Raw genomic sequence first — 21,173 nt, 5'->3', positions numbered from 1 at the left:
CTAAATCGCCGTTCTCAACCAAGCGTCGCTGAGTCACGCCACGGGAGCCTGTCAGTCGCGCGCCGACGCGAGGTGAGGACATGACGAGGGAGGGGAGGAGGGGGGATGACAAAAGGAGGGGGGAGGTGGCAGCGGAGTAGCTCTGCTTATTCCATGGGGTGCGTACGAACGACTCAGGGCGGCACGCCACAGGTCTGATCGGGAGAGCGGTCCCAGAACGCCCCCCCCCCCCCTCGGCATACGCAACGAGGAGGTGGCGACGCGAGGAGAAAGACAAGACAACTTTGAATATGCATGAGGCAACGTGTGGGCAACTAATCAAATGAGCTGTGACGCTGTGGTGAATGACTTACCCTTTGGAACGGAACTACCTACCAGAATTCAAAACAGAAGACTGAAAAACAGAGGATTTTGAGAAATAACCGAAACGACAACGTTCTTTAAAAAAGACTCATATTAGGACTGTAGCCCAAAAAAGATTCAATACCATCAGTGATGAATCAAAAACCAACTAAGAGTTTAAAAGAGAGTGCATTTTGAATTGCCTATACTTATCAATATCATATCAAGTATGCTTGGGCCCTTTCTACGACAAATGTACTGTGCCTTCCTTCCGGAATATACCTCTACAATCCCAGCCTTGTTCACTTTGGGAGCTATGGGTAGGCCTCGTGTGTTGCGCTTGTTCCCAGCATCCTCTCAGGAGTCTCTACCCCCGACAGCACAGTCACGCCCGAACCATCAAGATGGGTCTCGCGACGCCGCAGGATGCCAAAGACCACGACTGCCATCTCTCCCTCCGTCTCTCTCTCTCCCTCCCTCCGTCATCCCTCCTCGCCTCCTCTCTCGTTTCAAAGCTCCCTCAGTCCATCTCGCCAAGGCAGAAAGGACCGCATTATCACACGGGGAAACACGATCCCCTTCAAGTCCCCCCAGCCACTGAACAAGGGCCAGTGATCACGGAGAGAGGTGTGTGTGTGTGTGTGTGTGTGCACGTACCGGAGTGAAAACGGTGATAGTCGTGTGTGTGTGTGTTTGTGTGAGAGAGGGGGCGACACTGGGGAATGTGCACCTGCAATATTTCTCACTGGACACAGGCTCTCTTTTGTAGCGTCTCATCCCCCCTATCACAAGGAGGAATCTACTTAGGGTTTGAGGAGGAACATTAAAGAGCACCCTAATAGCTAGGTGTGGACTTCTGTCACTGTACCCTGCCCCGACATTTAAATAAGAGAAAACACAGCACTGATACCAAAATGGAGGCACTTTGAGGAAGGGGGGGGGGGGGGTGATAGAGCAGATCTGGCAATCTCACAAAAACAGTCAAAAGTAAACATAAGTCATGGCTCTCTGGAATCCATTTGTAGACATGAATTATGCCACGGGAAACCCTAAAGTGAAGGGTAATAAGAAAGAAAAATGACCTCTCACAGGATAGCCTTATTGAGCGGTCCAAATAGCCATAATTTATTGTCTTTTTAATCTTCTGTGGCATGTGGCCCTTGGTGTGTGATTTTGTGTGTGGGCGTGTGCAATGTCGTTTGAAGAGAATAAAAAGATTGTGTGCACATGTGTGCGTGTGCATGTGTGTGTGTGCATGTGTGCACTTGTGTGTGAGTGTATGCATGTGTGTGTGTGTGGGGGGTACGAGGTGGGGGAGAAAGTGTTCATTCCTATCATGTCTGGGTGTCATGTCTCTCCCACGGGTTTGTCCAGGCCCTGGCTCTGAGCTCCAGGCAGCTCATGGGAGGACAGTGGGAGGTGACTTCAGGGGGGTGATCCATCACTCCACCAAATTGACAATCCATCCATGGCAGTGACGGCCTCCATGCCAGATTGAGGGCAAGCCGTGACCTCAAAGCTTGCATATTTCGGAAGAGGAGGGGGGGCTGGTGTGAGAGAAGTGTGTGCGTGTGTTGCGGATGTGCTTGTGTGTGTGTTTTGGGGGGTGTGTGTGTGTGCGTGGGCGTGTTTTGCGGATGGGTCTGCGTGTGTTTCCAAGTGAGTGTGTGGATTCACACATGCCAGATAACACTTGCCATTCGAGATAGGATTTTATCCTACGTCGGCTTGACCCTGACACAATTTCAAACAGAACGCAGGAGGACCAAAATATACAGCCTTCCATCCCCTCTCTTTTATCTCCATCACTCCCTCACGCTCTTCCTTTCTTCCTCGAGCACAATTAATAAGGAAATGGAACGGGCCCACCGGCTTCCCAAAGGAGGCCGAATGCCCCAACAATGGAGCCCTTCTTTTGTCAATGGCTGTATTGAATTCCCATGGAGGCCAGTGTGCCACATCGAAGGCCATCTCCAGTATCCCCTCCCTCCCTCCGTCCCTCCCTCTTGCTCTCCCTCTCTTCCCTCCCTCCCTCCCTCTCTCTCTCTTATCCTCAAGGTCTGGCTAGGCTAATCTGCTCAACTGTAACATTTGATCCCAGCCTCGGCATGAATGCCGACTTTACAATACTTTGTATTGATTAGCGTGTGTGTGTGGGAGGGGGGGGGCACTCTCGAAGCTTGGTCGCCCGCACTGCAAGAAAAGAGAGAGGAAGAGGAGGAGGGGGGTGGGGGGGGGGGCAGTGTACCTCTCCTTATAATTGGACCTTCCCCATTTGCACCCGAACGTAGTATTAGGTAAACGTAATTAGATCCTTTTGTCTTTTTAGTCAAATTCACTCTCTAAACTCAAGTTGTAAATTGCCACGCGTGAACGAGGGAGCGATAGAACAAAAGAGGGAACGAGCGAGAGAGGCCGAGAGGAAATGAGAGAGATAGCGAGACCGAGGCAGAACGGGGAGGGGGGGGGGGGGAACACTTTGGATATGCTGATAAGTGATTAATCCCTTTTCTTCTGTCGTCGTGAGGCAAAATAGAGCATTGGGCCGTATTGTTCTCCCAGCCACAGCAAGGTGATACCGGCGCGGCACTGTGGGGGCGGCGTGATACTGCCAACAGCGCTCGGGCTCAATTCATGACACGTCACGTGACGTCGCATTCTTGTGGCAGACGCCGTCATCCAAAGCGACATGCAAGCGGCGCATATGGAAAGTCCAGGATCACAAGTCCATCGTTGTGCAGTATTTCGCTGGCTCAGAGTCAAGGCCTGTAAATACTAGCTGGGACGATTGACTCTGATTGACGCTCCCCGCATGCCAGACACCCTACTGCTAACAGCATACCTCTGAATTAGTATCCAATATCAAATGACCCATTGATCAAATAAAGTTCACGTTTGTAGGTCTGCCTGGGTCCCGGCGTATTTATTCCAGCTACTGAGTCCTTGCATTGACCCTTTGATTCCCGTCAGGTGCTTCGCTAAGCAGGAACGCACCAAGGGCAGTGGCCTTGAACGGCCGGCGGGTGGCCAGAGGGACACAGAGGGTGTTATGTCACCGGGCAGGGAAGTCAATTGGCTCTGAGAGTGACTCGCATTGAAACGCGAGCCGTGTAGCCTCGTGTCGGACCACAACAACGGAACACAACACGACGAGCTCATCAAGGGAAGGCCCCCTGAACGGACTCGGCAAAGGGAAGAAGAAGATTTTTTGCTGTATTTTGATGGGGGAAAACCCCCCACCAGCCCTGTTGTAGCGCGCGGCGCGAGCCGGGGTATTTTTTTTTCCTTCTAAAAGCCAGCGCGTGCGGGTCTGCAATATCTCTCCGTCCAATTTGCATAGGGAGTGCATATGCGCAGATATAGCAATAAGCCACCGTAATTACAGGAGAGGGGGGTGAGGGGGGGGAGGGGGTGAGGGGGAGTTTGGGGTGGTCCAATCACAGCCCGTGGCAGTGACACGGGGGCGGAAGGCAGGAGGAAGGACAGCCAGGCCACCCGCGTCGACACGCGCCCGTGTGCTCCACTGTGTCTGCCTCTGACAGAGAGCTGACACAAGCAGTCCTGCACAGCGCCCGGGATCTACATCACCCACGCCGCTGTCATCATGCAGCGTGTACCGTACAGTATGCAGCCTGCCTCCTCTCTAGCCCCCCCCCCCCCCCCTATAGCTTGTAAACATGTAGCTTAGCCTGACATGTTAAAGCACATGATGCTATATGTGCATCCATTACGGCTCCTGGCATGGGATCAATCGACGCTCCTTAATCTGTTTATATTTCACAGTGTGTAAAAAGGGAAGTGAATAATTAATGGGGGGTATTTAAAACCCGGCTTTAAGGGCCGTCTCCTTCGCGGCGTATTTTTGGCCCCTCGCTTAACCGCCCACTCGGAGATGCGAGGCCAAAGGCCGTTCCGGAGTTTTCCGCGGATATTCCACTTTCGGACGCTGCCAAACGCAGCTCCGCCTAGACGGGGGGGGGGGGGGGGTCAGTCGGTGATATTTCCCCAGCCCTAGCCCACCAGGCGCCACACACACACATTAGAGCTCCTAATGTAAACTAACATCCACCGCCACTTGACCCCCCTGTCAATATCCGTCCTCATTAAAAGCCTCTCCACCCGCCCGGAGTCCACTTTAAATGGCATCGTTCGCCGCTTACTGAATTATGCCATGGAAGCCAGGATGGAGGAGGGAAGGGGTTGGGGGGGGCGGGGGGATAGGGGGGGTCCTAATTCATTCATTTCGAAGATATACGCGGGGCTTCTGTTTGAACGCCTATAAAACTTGCGGGCATGTTTGACCCCAAGAGCGCGAACAACACCAACCCCCCTCCTCCCCAACCCTCCGGGTTCTCGCTTCATGTTGCCACCATTCGTTCAGGTTCCCAGGGCCTGACAGCACTTTGGCAGCGCCGGGCCAACCGTGGAGCAACGCAAGCCACTTTACTGACTGCCGTAAGTACAGTATGTGAAGCGGGTATTGATTCCTCCCCCCGGATTTAAGGTGCGGACGACAAAAGAAAACTGTAACACCCTCGTGCCGAAATGCCGAGCGAGATTTATCGAGGGGAATTAAATTTACAACACAAAAGAGAGCCAGGATTTGGCACATTTACTTTATCCTGAGCTAATATTGCTCATTTCTATTGAAATGAGGCTGCATGCTTTGACAATAAGTGGAACCAAGCAGAAAAAAGAACATTTGCATTTAGCAAACAGAGATATGGTATAAGAGAGCATCTAACTGACAGCTGTTGTGGAAAGCCCGAGGGAAAGAGTGAAGGAAGAAAAGGGAATAATGGTACTAAATATTAATACTCGTCACAACAGGGCCTTCAACTATCTGCCTCTGAGAAGTACGATCGCATGCATTGTTGCATTTCAACTTTTACACCCCCCCAAAGTATTAGGAAGTGACTGTTTGCTCTAGAAGCTTCTCACACACTGAGACAGAGAACACTCCTCCATATTGTTCTTCAACAACACAATCTATCTGTGTTTTTGTTAATCATTCGTTTTCTTCCTTTCGCGTGTTCCGTTTGTGCGCCTCTCCGCATTGAAGACAAGAAGGAGTAACCTAATGCTCCAAGGTGCCCAGCAAGGGAACTTCAGGTCACATGTGAACAGGAACGTGGTCCGAGTCCGCGTTTCTCCCGCGGGCTACGTTTCCCAACGACCAGCCGCGTTCAGCCTTCCCACAAGAGGCGAGTTGGAAGCCCGTCCCCTCGTTCTTCGGTGCTTTTAATTCACCTCACGAACAGCCGCCGTGCGACACATAAACCCCGTGAAACGACGTCAAGTGTTTACGCGCTCAATCATACACTTCTGCAATTGAGTGACTGACAGTCACTCTCAAAACAAGCGAGTGGGCTTATTACTTTCATGCGGTTCCTGACGCAGCATATAATCACAACAAAACTGTACATGCCCCAGTGGGCCCCTCTCTTGAAGTTCCCCTGTTTCAAAACAGGAGCTCACCAAGCCAATCATTTCATTCATTAGGCAAATTAGGCAAATAAACGGATGCCCTGGCCAATGGAGAGGAGACCCCTGAACAGGGAGGCGAATTGAGTGCGTCGGGCGTGGAAATATTGAGATTGACACTAAACTATTTACTGTTATATTGGAGCAATGGGATCAAGGTCTCGATTAGCATATTATGGGCGGACAGGTGGAGATAATGAGGTTCAGGTGAGGCTTCCATGATGTCTCATGTTTGTTTATGTCAGCGTGTGTGTGTACGAATATGGGTGTGTGTTTGAGTGCGCGTAAAGAGCGAGAGATAGAATTAGTGAGACAGAAAATTGCACAGATAGCATGACCTGAGTGTGAGTGTGTGAGTGTGAAAGTGTGTGTGTGTGTGTGTGTGTGCTGTCTGTTCCTACCCTCACCCCCCACCCCGCCTTCCGCTCGTGTGGGTGTATTTTTGCAGAGAGCCTCAGGTACAATTGGCAGAATGGTCAATTACCTGCCATAGTTATGTGCTGAGCAGTACACACACACACACACACACACACAGTAAGCACTTCGCTCGAGGCGAACGTCTGGCTTCCTCACCCCCTCGCCCCCCATCCCCCCCCCTGCCCCCCCCCCCCCCCCCCCCCCCTCCCACAGTGTGGCTAAATCTGCTTCCATTTTTTGATGTATGTGGTCGGGCTCTTATTATGAAGAATGTGTCAGCGACCCACGCCTCCTCTTGTCTTACGCAGTGGTCTACGGGACGTCATCCATTACTGTCAGACTGCCTTTGATTCCACGGAACGGAATAAATATCAAATCCTTCCTGGGGCGTTTCACAAGCACGTAAGCACATGATGAATGGCCGTATCACCGGTTCGGAAGGTGTTTTTTTTTGTTTTGGGGGGGGGGGGACGGGGGACTGCGTTACTCAACTGCGGCGGGGGGGAAGGCACTTGCTTCTCGTGTGCTTTGTGGCTCCGCTTGTTACTCTCCCCACTCCTGTTTCGCTGGCATGTTTGTCTATTTCGGCCTGCTCCCCCCCCACACCCCTCCCCTCCCCCCACTGTCCTTCACCCCTTCCCCCACCCCTCTCTTTTACCCCTCTTCCCCCCGACTCAATCTGCCTCTCTTCGTCGTCTCTCCTCAAAGTTGGAATCCATCATTGGGTTAATCCGGGGAGCTCTCGTGGTGCTCGTCTATGCCTGGCTATGCGGGACATGTCCCTCGGGGGCATTCCAGCCTTTTTTTCTCCCCCCTCCTCCGCTCCATCTTCAGATGGGTAGAAAGTGGACAGGCGCTGGCAGTTGTGTACAAGTCGATGTGCAAACACGGGCGCTACGACCGCCAGCCAGCTGTGAGCGGAAGCTGCGAGGGAGCCATCTGAGCATCTCTCTTGATCTCGGCGTGTTTGTGTGTGTGTGTGTGTGTGTGTGTGTGGTTTTCTAAGTGTGTGAAATTCTATGAGCACGTCTGATCATGTTGTGTAGCTGGTGTGTGCCACTGTGCCCATGTTGGATTGCGTGGGTGTAATCGTGTGAGTGTATGTGTCGGAGTGTCGGTGTGTGTGTGTGTGTGATGGTGGGGGGAGACAAGGGACCTTAACAGGATTACCATCCTAAAGTAGGCCAGCGTCCTCTTGAGTACACAGTAAATGCCCATGGGGGGTAGAGAGTGTGGAGAGATCCCCCCCCCCCCACCGCACCAAAGACTTACACCCTCGTAGAAGCATCGGGAACATCTGGGGCTCGTCTGGGTGCAAGGGCTCGTCTCAGGGCGTTAGATAGGATTTTCCTTCGGCCCTTGGTAAACTATCGAACGGCTGATCTCAAACATATGACCCAATCCCGAGGGCTCCCAGCAAATCTATCTCAAGCAGGCTTTTTGTTATGTTCACCGGCGCGTCAGCCGACATCCCACAAATGCAACACTGGTTTAGCGAGGGGATGGAGTGCTAATGATCTCGTCCGATGCACACATCTAAGTCAAGGTCAGGAGAGGAATAAGGGTGATAACATCCGTTTTGTGTGGGCATCAGCCTATAAAGCAGGTTTAGGTGCCATTCCTCCCCACATCTGTATTCAAGATCCATTGTTTGCTGGAGAGTTACGGTGTGGAGCGGTTTATTATGCAACCTATTGTCCTGGCAGTTATTCTTTCCAGCTCTCTGGCTGGTGAGCAGTAAATTAACCTCTTCATAATGTCGCTGGTCCACCACGATCAATGAGGCCAGGGCATAAAGACAGACGCGTGACGTATCGTTAGGGCCGGACCCCACCTCAATGACAAGGGGGGGGAAATCGTACAAAGGATGCCAGCTAGGAGAATTAGCTGAGATCAGCACTGCAGCCGAAGATCCAGACAAAAAAGTGATGATTTTCTTTCAATATATTTATATATATTTATATTACAATATTCAATTTGCTTGCAAATCTCCAAATTAATGGCTTTGTTGTATCAAATTAACATCTTTACGGGCCACTGCACCGCCCTCCCCCCACCCCACCCCCCCACAACCACATAGACTCCCACAACCAAGACCCTGCTTTCCTGTTGTTCATTTCAACTCCTCCAATTTCTCTTTTAATCTCCATTTAAATGACTTAATTTACTTTGCTTGTGAAAAGCGTTTCAAGCGTTTTAGTGTCGATTTTTTGCGTATGATTTTCCTGATGATTTTCCTGATGACTGTAATGGATTCAAACCCTGGGACCAGTGAGCGAGTCAGATTCCTTTCACCCACTTTGGTTTTTATGTTCTCATTTACAAATTGATGGGATGTAGTTAGTTTTGGGAGTAGTTTGAAGTGATCTCGATTGTCATGAAAGTGAGACACACATTCCATGAGATCCTTGAGCAGGCTAAATAGCGGCCCAAGTAAGGACCCCAGCACACACACACACACACAACCCCTTCAACCCCCAGCCAGCTCATCCACCCTGGTGGCCCCTTGGCACGGCTTACCCAGAGCTGCTGGCGCAAACAGGCTGGCGAGGAGGAGCAGGCGTGCGGTCCACATGGCCTCCCCTCTCTCCTCTCGCTCCTCCGCCCGCTGCTGATCTGTCCGGCCGAGGGGTCACGGCTTCCCTGGCGCGACACGACTCGAGTCCTGTCCTCGAACGGCTGCTCTCCGCGGTGGCACCCCTTGGTACGGTGGCACCCCCTTGTACGGTCCCGAGCTCTGGCGCCGTGCCGCTCTGCTCCCGTCACCGCCCGGATGCTACCCTGGGAGAGGAGGAAGGGAAAAGACGGGACTTTTTAGTCGCACGCAAGAGATAGGAGCTCTGGTTTCCCGGCCACTTGAAAATCAAGAGCTGGTGAACTTACAGTGCACGCATGAAATACACACACGGGGGGGACGACGACACATTATCTGTCCTTGTTTGATGTTTTTTTTACGAGCACTTTGCACTTTTACAGCCACTTCACCAAAATGTTGTAAATTCACATCTTTGTCAGAGTTATTTTTGTATTGCCCAGCATGGGAGATCAGAAGTCCACTGCTGAATCACTGGGCCATTCAAAGCAGCCATGAGCGCAATCAACAACCCCACTGTTGACACTGTAGCCAAGACCACAGAGGTCATTATGGGATTGCATTGGCGCTCATTGTGGTTTCAACAACCCATAGATAGCGAGTGACTGGCTCACCACAGTGCTCTCGTAAGACGCTGGAAGTCTATTCTGGAAGTGCTTAATGATCATTGTCATCAACAACAGGGTGACAATTCTCCACTCCAATGGGTGTGCAAAGGAAATCTCGCAGTTTTGCGGTTTGCCTGCTGAGGGAAGCACACCAGCTTTCACAGACGCTCATTGTGCGCCGTGAAACGCCTAGTCTTGTTCCTGGAACAACAAAATGGCTTCCCACGCACGCAGACAAGTCTGCCCGGGCCCGTTTGACCCCATGACCATCGCAGGAGCGCATGATAAGGCCTTGAATGGTGAACTCATGACATCGGTTGGCTACATCATCGTAGCTCCATTGCTAATTAATTAGCATTTTGAGTCTGCACACACGCCATGCTGTGCTCACAGGAAGGCTATGCTCTGACACGATTGCAGCGTGTTGATTGGAACATTGAGGCATTTCAATTTTTCGACACCATACATATTTGCAAAAACTGTATGCAAAATGCCAATCGAAAGCACAATGGTTTGGTTCGTAACTGTTTCATGTGGAGTCATTCGATGAGGTTCAAAAGATTACATGAATATAGATGGAATGGAACTCCACATATTTAGGTTAAGATAGTTTTAGCAAATAAGCTGCCTATTACAATGTTCTAAGCATCAATGCTGATCTGCTACAGCAGTTTCATCCCTGTGCATAATGATTATGGATATAATCCACAGACAATGTTTATATCCTTTGTAATGGTGTTATCTTTACCCATTAGGCCTTTCTGCTGCACTTTGCAGAGTAAATATAGAAATATTCCCATTACTAAATGTCTAAAAGATAACCACGTTTCAAAAAGGTCAATTTGCAAAAGAACATGCACAAAGAAATAACTTAATCACAAACAAACAAAAAAATCTAAAAGTGACTGGGATGAGATTATGTTTGCATTTTTCCCTCTCTGCTACCGGAATCTCCATCCCAATCTGAAACGTTTGTCATCAATCTTGTGGTGCACCCACTTTTGTCCATAAACTGCATTCCTTTGGTGCATTACATTTTCAGATGTCGTAATCTAGTTGTTAATCCCAGTCCAAAATCCATACTAGATTACAATAATCAGATTGTGAAAGGCAGACATTACTGGGGTTAACTGAGTAGGATTTGACATGACCTGACAAAAAGAGTGTAGGTGTGTGGGTTGGGTGAATGTGTGTATGTGTGTGTGTAGGGGGGGGTTAATAAATCTGTGCTCACTACGCTAATATCTAATGACTATTGCTTCTATCTTGCAGACATAAGTAAACTTAAAGTCTGAAGAAGATGATTTGGCAGTAGGTCATCGTCATTGTCATTGTCATAGTAGCAAAATGTGGAATAAACCAGAGTCAAGCATCCCGTGTGTCAGGTAAAGTCGTTGCCCTGTGAATTGGGGACAGATGCCGAGATGAAACCAAGACAACTTGAAAGGAGGAGACATCACCAGCCACATGAGCCCAGTTGATATATTCAAGGCGGCAACCCTATCACTGCTTCCCCTGTCATCAACCTCAGCAATGTGCCCTTTCTTCAGAGCTCTGCGCCCAAACTGTCAGAAAAAATACAGAAAGCAAGTCCAGGGAGTGACAGAAGCTGCTGCTCTGACAGGGGGACAATGAGACGACCACGAGCCACGGACATTCAGACGTCCCCTTCGCTCTACCTCAGGGTTGCGTGGGCGTGCGTGCGAGCGAGGGAGGGAGTCGTGTGTGAGAGGGGTGCGACCCGATGGCGCACAGCGACGCTGTGTTGGACTTGCACAGCTACACAATAGCGTTGACTGTCCCAAGGGCTGCTCGAAATGACACGCACTCCTCACAGCTCCCCTCCCAAGTCTCGTTATCACAGCAGCCTCATTTGCTTCCTATTGAAGTGTGTGAGCGGAGCGGTGTACACAACAAAAACCACCAAGGAAGCATGTCTCTCGAAACGCAATCCCTTCTTTTATGAGTAAGATTTGGACAGGATTCGACACCCAGGACATACAACACCCAAAAACCTTGAAAAAGAGTTGTCAACTCTTGTTTTCGGAGGAGCCTTGATGATGCGTCTCTCTCTGCTGCCGTTTCAAGGATGCTTGTTTGTTTCGCTTTTTTTCCCCCCTCTTCCCCCCCCCCCCCCCATCTTTTCTTTCAGATGAGCCGCTCAACATCTAGAGTCTCTGTTTGAGACGCCTGCATCTACCACTTCAATTAGTCCACTTCATTGCATCCTCGGAGTCTCAACTGCAAACTTTTTAATCAGTGTTGTTGTTTTTCTTTATTTTAGTATGCTGCCAGTGCCAACGAGGCCAGTTGAATCCTGACGGTTCTAATTAATTGAGTTTTTCTGGTTGAAAATCCCCCATCCCTTCCCCTCCCTTCCTCCAAACGCTAAGTTAGTCAAGAAGGGAAAACACAAACGACGTGGTCCGAGAAAAACAAAAAGGTTAGGAGACTAACGAGGACAAAAAGGGACAGGAAAAGTCGTGTGTCTTGAGCAGAAAATTGCCTTTTCATCCACCAGGCTGATTTGTGTCTGGGAGAGGGACAGGGGAATAGAACGCCACAGTGATAGCCCATCGGTCAGTTGTAATGGATTTGATATTGATCTGCTCAAGTCGTATCTGGTGAGCTCTACTCAATATATACAGAACTACAAAATATCTACTTTTGAAAATATTAAAGTGTGTCAACCTCAGTGTGTGAATGGTTGTACTCGGGTCAGGTTGCGCTGAACGTTTGTAGATGTTTAAAGGGATGCAAAAATATTTGACAAGTCACTATGATCTTGCAAAAGCCTGAAGGGATGTTTGCACGGTAATTAAATACCACAATGGACTTCTAATGAACAACGCCCCGTGTGAAAACCAACAAGGAAACAAGTCTCCCTCAATGCTGCTTGACTGTCAAACACATTTAGCTACCACGATACTGACAACCTCCTTCATAGCTAGCACCTTCCAGTCCACAGTCTTCAGGTGGAAGGAAGCGGACATATGTTTTCTCAAACACCTGTTATTCCGTTGTTTGACAAAACAACATGAAAACACTGGTTGTTAATGGCGGGGCACAAAGGGAAAATCTTCATAACAACCCATTTAAAAACATATTTCTGTGCCATCCACCAGACAGAGTTTGTGTGCTCATCTCTGTAGACTTTGAGCAGACAGGGCTGTCTTCCATCATGGCTTATGTTCTTAGGGAATCAGATGGTGACCTGGGTTCCTGCTACATGCAAGCCCTGATCCAGGTACTGCTGTTGCCAAGTAGAACATCGAGTCTTCCTACAAACAACATGTCACAGATCAGTTCAAAGCATAGACTGCAGGTGACGTAGCTTTAACGCAATGTGATATGCAATTTGTTCCAACAAGAGACTTGGTTTGCTTTAGTTGATCAAAATCCAACAAATAGTTTTATGTCTACACACCGACACACCCGAATGAGCTTACCTTGCACAGCTCGGGAGAATATGTGTTCTCCATACCTAGGCTGGTGGCAATCAAACCCTGTCGTAGTATCCATGGTGAAACTTGTACGACAGCCTGGTTGAATCATGCACCGGCATGTCAGACAGCGTCCAAAGTCAACCGTTTTACATGTTTGGTTACGCAACCGATTGCAAGTGATTGACACTCTGACGGTGACTACCACCCACTCCCTGAACCAGTAATGCAGAATAGCAAGGTTTTCCCCCCCCCGGATAGAACCGTGCGTCACGCATTATCAAGTGAGCAGGCGTCGTCCGTTAAATGTGAACACTTCTCAAAACACGGCCAAAAGCTGTTACTTAAACCTTGAGCAAAAAAAAAAAAAAAAGGAGATAAATCATTTGTTCAAAAGAAGTGCAAAAGGAGTTTGAGAGTCCTCGGTGTGTTTGGTATTACGTTTCCTGACACCTGTTGTTGAGGCTTACAGTATCTGGGTATAGCGATAACCGCCAAGTCACCACCTACAATTAGTTCCAGTTGCCCCGTCTCTCTCTCCCATGCAAATGAAACTGAAGACGTTTCATTAGGCAGGAATGAGCCCTATGCGCGCCATACAATGCAGTCCCAACAAAGTGGAACCCGATCTTCAATGTTATCTGATGGGGCCATGCTAAGTATGATGTTACCGGTCACGCCTGCTTGAATCACTCCTACACACACTGTCTAATAAACGAGAGATCGTTTTTTCAGGGTTAAACACACAGGCTTAGATTTTCTTGTATGTTCCATGGATAGATGGTATCAGGATAACAAGCTGGGAAGGGGGGAGGGTTTGAACATGATGGTTTATGATGGGAGATGAGATTGTGTTTATGCTAATGGTTATCACACCTAAGATGAAGTTGAATATTAATTAGGGTCTGAATACCTATTTTGAGGAAATGGGACATTTGCTTATGAATATTGTGACCTACGCAACACAAACACACGCTACACAAACGCGTACACAAACACACAAAGGAATAAAATGAATCGCCATTACCATTATTAAATGTATGAATACACACAAAGGGCTGAATTTACGTCGTCACACCAGGGACAAAATGGAAGCTTGCAAGCGTAAAGTGAATAAATGCAGCTACTCAGTATGAATGCTAAGGAAACCTGCCTCGACACAGTGTCTCTATTATAATGCAAAGCTCAGGCCTATCCATTTTCCACTCCCATTTTGCTCTCCCTCTTTCAATCTTTTGCTCGCGCACTCTCCCTCTACCTTTCTCTCTCCCTCTCTCTGTCTCTCTCCCTCTCTCCCTCGCGCTCTGTCTCCCACTCTGTCTCTCTCTCTCTCTTTCCCTCTCTCTATTCCTTTCTCTCTCACTCTCGGTCTCTCTCTCTCTCAGTCTCTCTCGGCATATCTTACCTAATGCGGCACAAATGGATCTCAGAGAGAAAAGGGATATTGTGGGATGGAGAGAGAGGGGGGCGGACAGGGTTGGGAGTAGTAGCTGGAATTTCAAGATCACGAATTGTTATAAGTGCCCCCGCCGGAGAGGGGCAGGTGGGAGGGGGGGGGGGGGTGTTCGAACTACAGCCCGAGCAGCTCTGTCACCACGGCGCGTGAGGTAGTCAGGTTACCATGGTAACCCTTACCTGTTGGCTGTTCCGTCGCCCTCTCTCCACGGGTGACCGGAATGCTGGGCACACAAGCCCTGGCACCAGACTCCAGGGCCAAGGAAGTGCTCAAAATGTTCTGAGCAGATGGAAAGATGAATGCTAGCAATGCGATCCGTGGTTTGATGCGAGTGACACTTCACAGGAAGGCTCCAACAAAACATGAAGAGACATTTAAAGTCTACATGTATACTGTTATGGAACAGGTCAATACAGCTTATGGTCACATTATAGCTGACTAAGCCAGTCTCCTATGGACGGCGATTGGATATTGGCTGAACAGTGGCTGTGATGGATGTGCTATGGAGGTATCATGACATCATCATGAGAAAGCTTATGCAGCATGTACGCATATGGATTTTTAAATGAATATGATCAACCTAGTACACCCATGTCTATGATGGCCCTCCCTGATTGGATGGACTTGGAGACGGTGGAATCTGATCGGCTCCCCCCTTTTAAACTCGGGTTCATTTGTTTTGTGAGTTAACAGCACACGGTCAAAGGTCAGCGCGGGCAGCTAAAAGCTGAACAGCTTGTCGAGCGTGCGGACAATCAGGGTCACAGTCTGTTAGACATGTAACAAAGCCAAACTGTCTCACTAAATACTTTTGTAATCTGATATGGCATTTTGGCACAAGGCCTATAGCAAAGTGACTGACGTCTGACTGACCAACCCTCAAAGCTGAGCGCGGTCCGAGTCAATGGCTTCTCCTTTCTTTTCTTTTTATTTTTACCCCCCCCCCCCCCCCTCCTTCTGTCTCTCCAACTGACTGGCTGAGGTCTCAATCTCCATTTTGTCTTGGAAATATTCCCTCTCTCTCTGTTTGCATATTATTTTCTATTCAAACCAGACTGGTCCGCCTGAAACCAACTCAAATTGAGTCCTTGAGTCACAAACCCATTCAAATCCATTCAAAGGGCCGCCTGTCAACACAGACACTTCACTCTGAGCCAGTTCCAAGGAGAAAGAGAGAGAGAAAGAGAGAGAGAGCGAGCAAGAGAAGAAGAAAAAAAAACGCACAAATAAAAACAGCAATTTGAGCGAAGGCTTTCAAACGGGGGAACCGAGAATTTAAACCTGAACAACACACATCCCTATGGTGCATAAGTTTCAATGTCATTATCAGTTACAATGTGATGTATTTGAAAGATAATGGAATGTGAAAAACCTTTTAATCTACATAGGCTTATTTCAAGGCCGATATGTAAAACTCTCCCACAAAGCACAATGAACAGTCAATGAAAATTTACATCACAATACGCTGCTGTTATTTTTTTTCCATTAATTACCATGTTATGTTTTGGCGCCGTAATGAAAGCCGGCTGGATGTTACCCGCAGAGTGGGATAGGCTGTAAACGAACGGGTAACTGGAGGTATGACTGCGCTCTGCATTCTAACCAACGACTGTGGTCACCACCTCGGGGAATTCAAATCGCTTCCACCTGGCCTACACTGAGGTTCAATTAGACAGGGAGGAAGGGGAGGTGGGGAGGGGGGCTGAAGGAGAGAGGGCTGGAGAGAGAGAAAAAAACGAAATATGTAAAAGATAAGTAATGTGTGTTTGTGTTACGGGAGGGGGGGGGGGTGCTAGACGTGTGTGCACACACACGACTTGTGTGTGAATCACACACAAACGATTAAAGGCGAGTACCACACAGTCTGAGGCATTACCTCAGGGGCCAAGGGTTCGATTCCAGCCCGGGGCCATTTCCTGCATGTCCCCGCCCCTCTCTCCCTCTCTCTCTCTCCCTCTTTCTCCCTCTCTCTCCCTCTCCTAAAATCATACACCACTGGCAGTGTGGGAGTTGTGATAGACTCTCATGCTCTTACTGACTAACGGGTCCACATGGTAAGCATACTTTAATATACTCCAATCCACTCATGCTGTTCTGATTCGTTCACCTCTAAAAATGCCTCCATGTCTCACCATCAAAACAGGGCGAGGTTTATGACCCAAAGGTTAAATGGCAGAGATGTTGAAACAATAACTGACCACAGACAACTCCAAACTTAGTCACCTGGTGTCGGGACACCTCCCTTACTGACAGATCTGGTTGAAAAATGGTCAAAGGTCTAGGGTGAAACTTCTTTTGTATTATCTAATGGCTCTAGACAGGGTTGGTGGGTCAGTCTTGTTGTTTGTGAACCTATTGACCTGTCTGCTCAATAGAGCTTGATGGGAACGTAAAGGAGCCATGATAACGATGGCAGCTTTTGGCTGGCTGGGTTTTAAGGCGAACGTGCCGCAAGTAACCTCCCAACTGTGGAAACTCGGTGGAATGCTGCTCACAAATACGTTTTCTTTCCTGATTTCCGTTGTAAATCTGTGTCAAGTCTGACCACGGAGAAAGAGCAAAACAATGTTTGAAGCAGTGGGCAGCCTTGACTCTCTGGACACAATAATAGCATGCCAGGCACATCACGCTTCAAATCACAAACCACAACATTACCCTTGTGCTCTCTGGCCTGTACGAATCCAACTCCTCACCAAATTTTCAGAGATAATCATCTATAATTAGACACTCTGGTGCCAGGGGCAGGAGGGATGTCTACTGCGGAGAGAAAAACTGAGAGAGAAAGAGAAAGACAGAGAGGGACACAGCAGTGAATGAAGGGGGGAGGGAGGGAGAGAGAGAGAGAGAGAGAGAGAGAGAGAGAGAGAGAGAGAGAGAGAGAGAGAGAAACAGAGATGGAAACGGGGATAGAAAGACAGACAGAGAGGGACACAGCAGAATGATGGAGAGAGAGAGAGAGAGAGAGAGAGAGAGAGAGAGAGAGAGAGAGAGAGAGAGAGAGAGAGAGAGAGAGAGAGAGAGAGAGAGAGAAGCTGAAGGAGTGAAACAGCGAGAAAGAAGAGTAAGCAGGAGCGAAAGAGGGAGCGAAACAGAGAGAGAGAGCGAAAGAGAGAAAGAGAGAAAGAGAGAGAGAAAGGAAAAGGAAGAGAGGGAGAAAGAGATGAGGAAGAGTGAGAGAGTGCCAAGGATAGGCAGCAGCCTCTTGGCTGTGAAGCAGGAGTCTTCAGACACTGAACTAGTCGTGTGATGATGAGACTTGAATTGGTCGAGGGAGAACGTGCGTTGGCCGAGTGGTCTCTGGCATGGGGTCCCAGGAACCCTGAGACATGTCTCTCCTGCTGAACATTTCACACCTGAGGGCACAGTGATACCAGAGTCATTTTAATATCCGACTGTCTTGGCTGTGCTCCAAGCTGGGTGTTGAAATTCAATTCGGAATTCAATTTGAACTTCTAGTTTTCTAATGCGGTGTTTTAATCTCATAGCGTTTTAATCTCAGAATGGAGATTTGATTTGCTTCTTGAATCGACTTCTTAACATTTTGATTTGAAACATGTAGTGTTAATTGAACCCAACGTCTTGCTTTTCAGTTGCCCAGTTTAGATTACTGAAACACAAAACACAGCCGTTTAAGATCTAGCCTACTTGTTTCATTTAATTAGATGCTGGCTACTGCTGCTAATTATGTCATTAAACCCCCAATCTAGAATACAAATCTGCAAGCACAATGGTTTGAAAGAATTGAACCAGAGAACAGTCACTGACCATCACACTGACATCAACGATTAAGCCATCAAAGTCATTCCCCATAGCCTAGTACTGTTAGTGTGTGTGTGGCGTGTGTGTGTGTTTGTGTGTGTGTGGCACAGACACACTAGGGACAGTTGTATGAACCTTACAGTGTAGGAAACGTGTACGAGCCAATGGCTTCTGACTGAGGATAAACAAGTGCTTCGGTTTAACCTCTGTGACATGACGCCAGGGAGCGAGTCCACCACGATGGTCTGGCCCAGTCGGAGGATGTCAAACTCAGAAGCTGTGACTGTAAACCACAGCCTCTACTGCCCTGGGAGGAGAGCCAGACCAGCCACCAGCTGCACCAGGGAATCCAGATGCAGCTCTTAGATTCTCGTCTGGGGAGTCAAGGGAACGACACTAACGCTAATAGGGGCCAAGATGGATAACCTGAGATGACTGTCTCGGAGATTAACGACAAGACTGACGGACAGAGAAGGGGAATGATTATAGAGAGCCGAGTTGCGTGTATTATTATGAGACAGAAATGGAAATGATCGTGGTGCTTGTAACAGGCACACAAAACACCCAGGAGCTTTCTTCTCTCTCCGTTACACACACACACACACAAACCAGGAACATGAACACACACACACTCTCAGTACCTCTCCTCATCGCTTTGAGTGGCACGGCCTCAAGACCTAGGCCAAATCTCATAATTGCTCTCCGTCGAAATGTTCGCCATCCGCTTAAAGCCACGGCAAATGAGCATGGCTCCCTTCAGCTTGGGCATTTGATTTGAGATTGCCTGCCGTTTATGCCGACAGGATAAAGGGAGGCTTCTCGCTTGATAGCATTGGACCTCGCGATCAATACCGTGCTAAAGCGTATCAAACGGCGAGGAGTTCTCAACGAGCAACCTGCATTTCATTGCGTCAAAGAGATTGGCCTTCGGAGTGCAAGAGACCAGTGGGCTTGGACTTTACCCGCTATGTGGTATCGCTAACCCACCAAAGGAACGGAAGAAGAGGGGGGGTTATGTACAACTCGTTTTCTCGTCTGCTTTTCTAGTCGACTTAGTTTCCCTTTCTCAAGATCGCAATGTTGTTATCGTCTCCAGAAATGTCTCCAAAAAAGCTGTCCAAAAGCATTTTAAGACATTGGTATTTGCCACAAAGCACCGTCGGGTTCACATATGGTGTCACTCCATTTCATCTCAGGAAATTGTTGGGGGAGATCGGCTCGTCATGCTGAAAACCACTGGTGTCAAAACGTTTTTGTGTCAGTGCTTCTAGACTGTTGTCCTCTCCACCCTCGGCCATCCACCCTTCTTTGATCCATCCATCCCTCCCTCCAACCGCCAACCCCCCTTGATGTGGAAATGTGGCCCCTTTTCTGGGGAGTCCCATTGGCTGGTGCACTCCTCTCACAGTGGGGGTGGTCAAAGCTTTTATGAGGGGTACTTTCACCCCCACCCCCTTCCTCCCCTTCCCCTCTTTTCCTCAATCCTTTCCTGGATCAATCTGAGTGGGTATATTACTTGGCCGTCGCAAAGGCCCGTCTGGAGTGTGTGGGGGGGGGGGTAATCTTTAAAGCAAACTCGGAAACTCAAACACCCCCCTCCACCGCCCACTCCTCCTCTCCCCCCCAATCCCCTCCCTCCATTTCCCCAATTCCCTTTCCCTGTCTTCCAAGTCAAAGTGGGCCAAGGAGAAAAATCGAAATCAAAACATTGTGCAGGCCTCTGTGCTGTATGGGAGGGTGTCTGGTGGGGGACATTCTACGGTGGAGCCAGAAGCCTCTGTTGACTTCCTGGCAAGCGGGCGTTGAGAGAGGGCCCTGGGACAGGCTTGGAGTCTGGCATGGCTTTCCCTGGAACGGTCGAGTTAGGCACAAGAGGAGCGGAGGGTGAAGAAATGAGCGTGGTGTGTGTTTGGTGGCGGGGGGGGGGGGGGGGGGGGGGGGGGGGGGTTGGTGGCAGGTGGGGGATGGGGGCAGGTGGGGGGGTGGGGGTGGGGGGTTGTATTTCTGACAGCCATCCAACACACACAGATACCTCAGGCTGGAGAGTCTAATAACATCATCTGTGAGGGACATTACTCGAGGATTTAGCATTTATTACCCAATATGTCCATTAGGGGAGAGGGAAAGTCTTTCAGTAGGGGCCCTCTGGTCATCATTTTAAGCATTTTGGACAGAACTCAGTTTGCGTTTGGCAAGCTGAGACAGGACCAGGCTAACTCCATTATAAGACTGGTTTAGAGAACGCAATGGATGAGAGTTCATGTTCACATTTGACAACTAATACCATTTGTGTCGTCAGCCACTCGTTCATTCTTGCAACTAGTATTATGATTCACTGTTTGACAGTGTGGTTTTCATGTTGGAGTGGTTGGATGATTCCAACGCATGATCCCTCGCATGATTCCAAAATATCTGAAATGTGTCACCTTGGAAGAGATAAGGTATTCGCCAAAGCAAACTAACCTGACAAAGTCAAATGAATTCCTTCAAATACTGGTCCTTGCATTTATTTTTTACTGATGCCTCGTTTTAGCCACAAGCATTCAGCATTTCCCCTATTCCCATTGGGTGGTATCATTAGCCCAAGGCAAATTGGTTGTAATTACGAGCAAGCATTCTCACTTAAGTTCATTTACATAATAAATAGCAGTCCCCCACAAACATTTTTTTTATAAATGTGTCCCACACTGGTAAACCGAGCTGTGATCTGAATTGGATTACCATTTCAGAATAAATACTTGTTCTAGCCCGGACTGGCCCTGGAGATTAGCATTCGCCTTCCCAAATTCAGATTAGCGCCAATCCTCTTTCCAGTGGGTTTTCTACCCCACCTCCTAGACCTGTAAGAATGATGCCACCATTATTCCATCAGGAATCGGGGATTTCATGCTCTGGTGGTCCAGTGCGAGAGGTGTCACGAGGGTGATTGATGATGCTAAAGTACATTCCTGCTTCTGTGTTCTATTGTCTGTTGAGGTGTTTGAATGGGGATATCAGATTTGAGAGGAGGCCTACCCGCTCATGTTCCAATTCCCTGGTAACCAGACAAAGTGCTTAGATCATTACAGCCT

The 21,173-nt window shown here is 48.8% G+C and overlaps 1 protein-coding gene across 7 annotated transcripts in view; it reads right to left on the bottom strand.

The window, feature by feature from the left end:
- LOC124486930 (adhesion G protein-coupled receptor L3-like) overlaps positions 1 to 21,173 on the bottom strand; it is a 175,589-nt gene that overhangs the window by 116,733 nt on the left and 37,683 nt on the right. For all 7 annotated transcript variants that reach the window (XM_047048808.1, XM_047048815.1, XM_047048806.1 and 4 more), the window contains exon 3: positions 8,764 to 9,024. In XM_047048808.1, coding sequence (XP_046904764.1) covers positions 8,764 to 8,818 — 55 coding nt within the window. In that variant the 5' untranslated portion in view covers positions 8,819 to 9,024. The remainder of the gene's footprint in view (positions 1 to 8,763; positions 9,025 to 21,173) is intronic.

This window comes from Hypomesus transpacificus, chromosome 25 (assembly GCF_021917145.1).
Source record: "Hypomesus transpacificus isolate Combined female chromosome 25, fHypTra1, whole genome shotgun sequence".
NCBI classification, from domain to species: domain Eukaryota; kingdom Metazoa; phylum Chordata; class Actinopteri; order Osmeriformes; family Osmeridae; genus Hypomesus; species Hypomesus transpacificus.
Note: the sequence above shows the minus strand (reverse complement) of the source record. Positions and strands in the feature narration are given on the sequence as shown.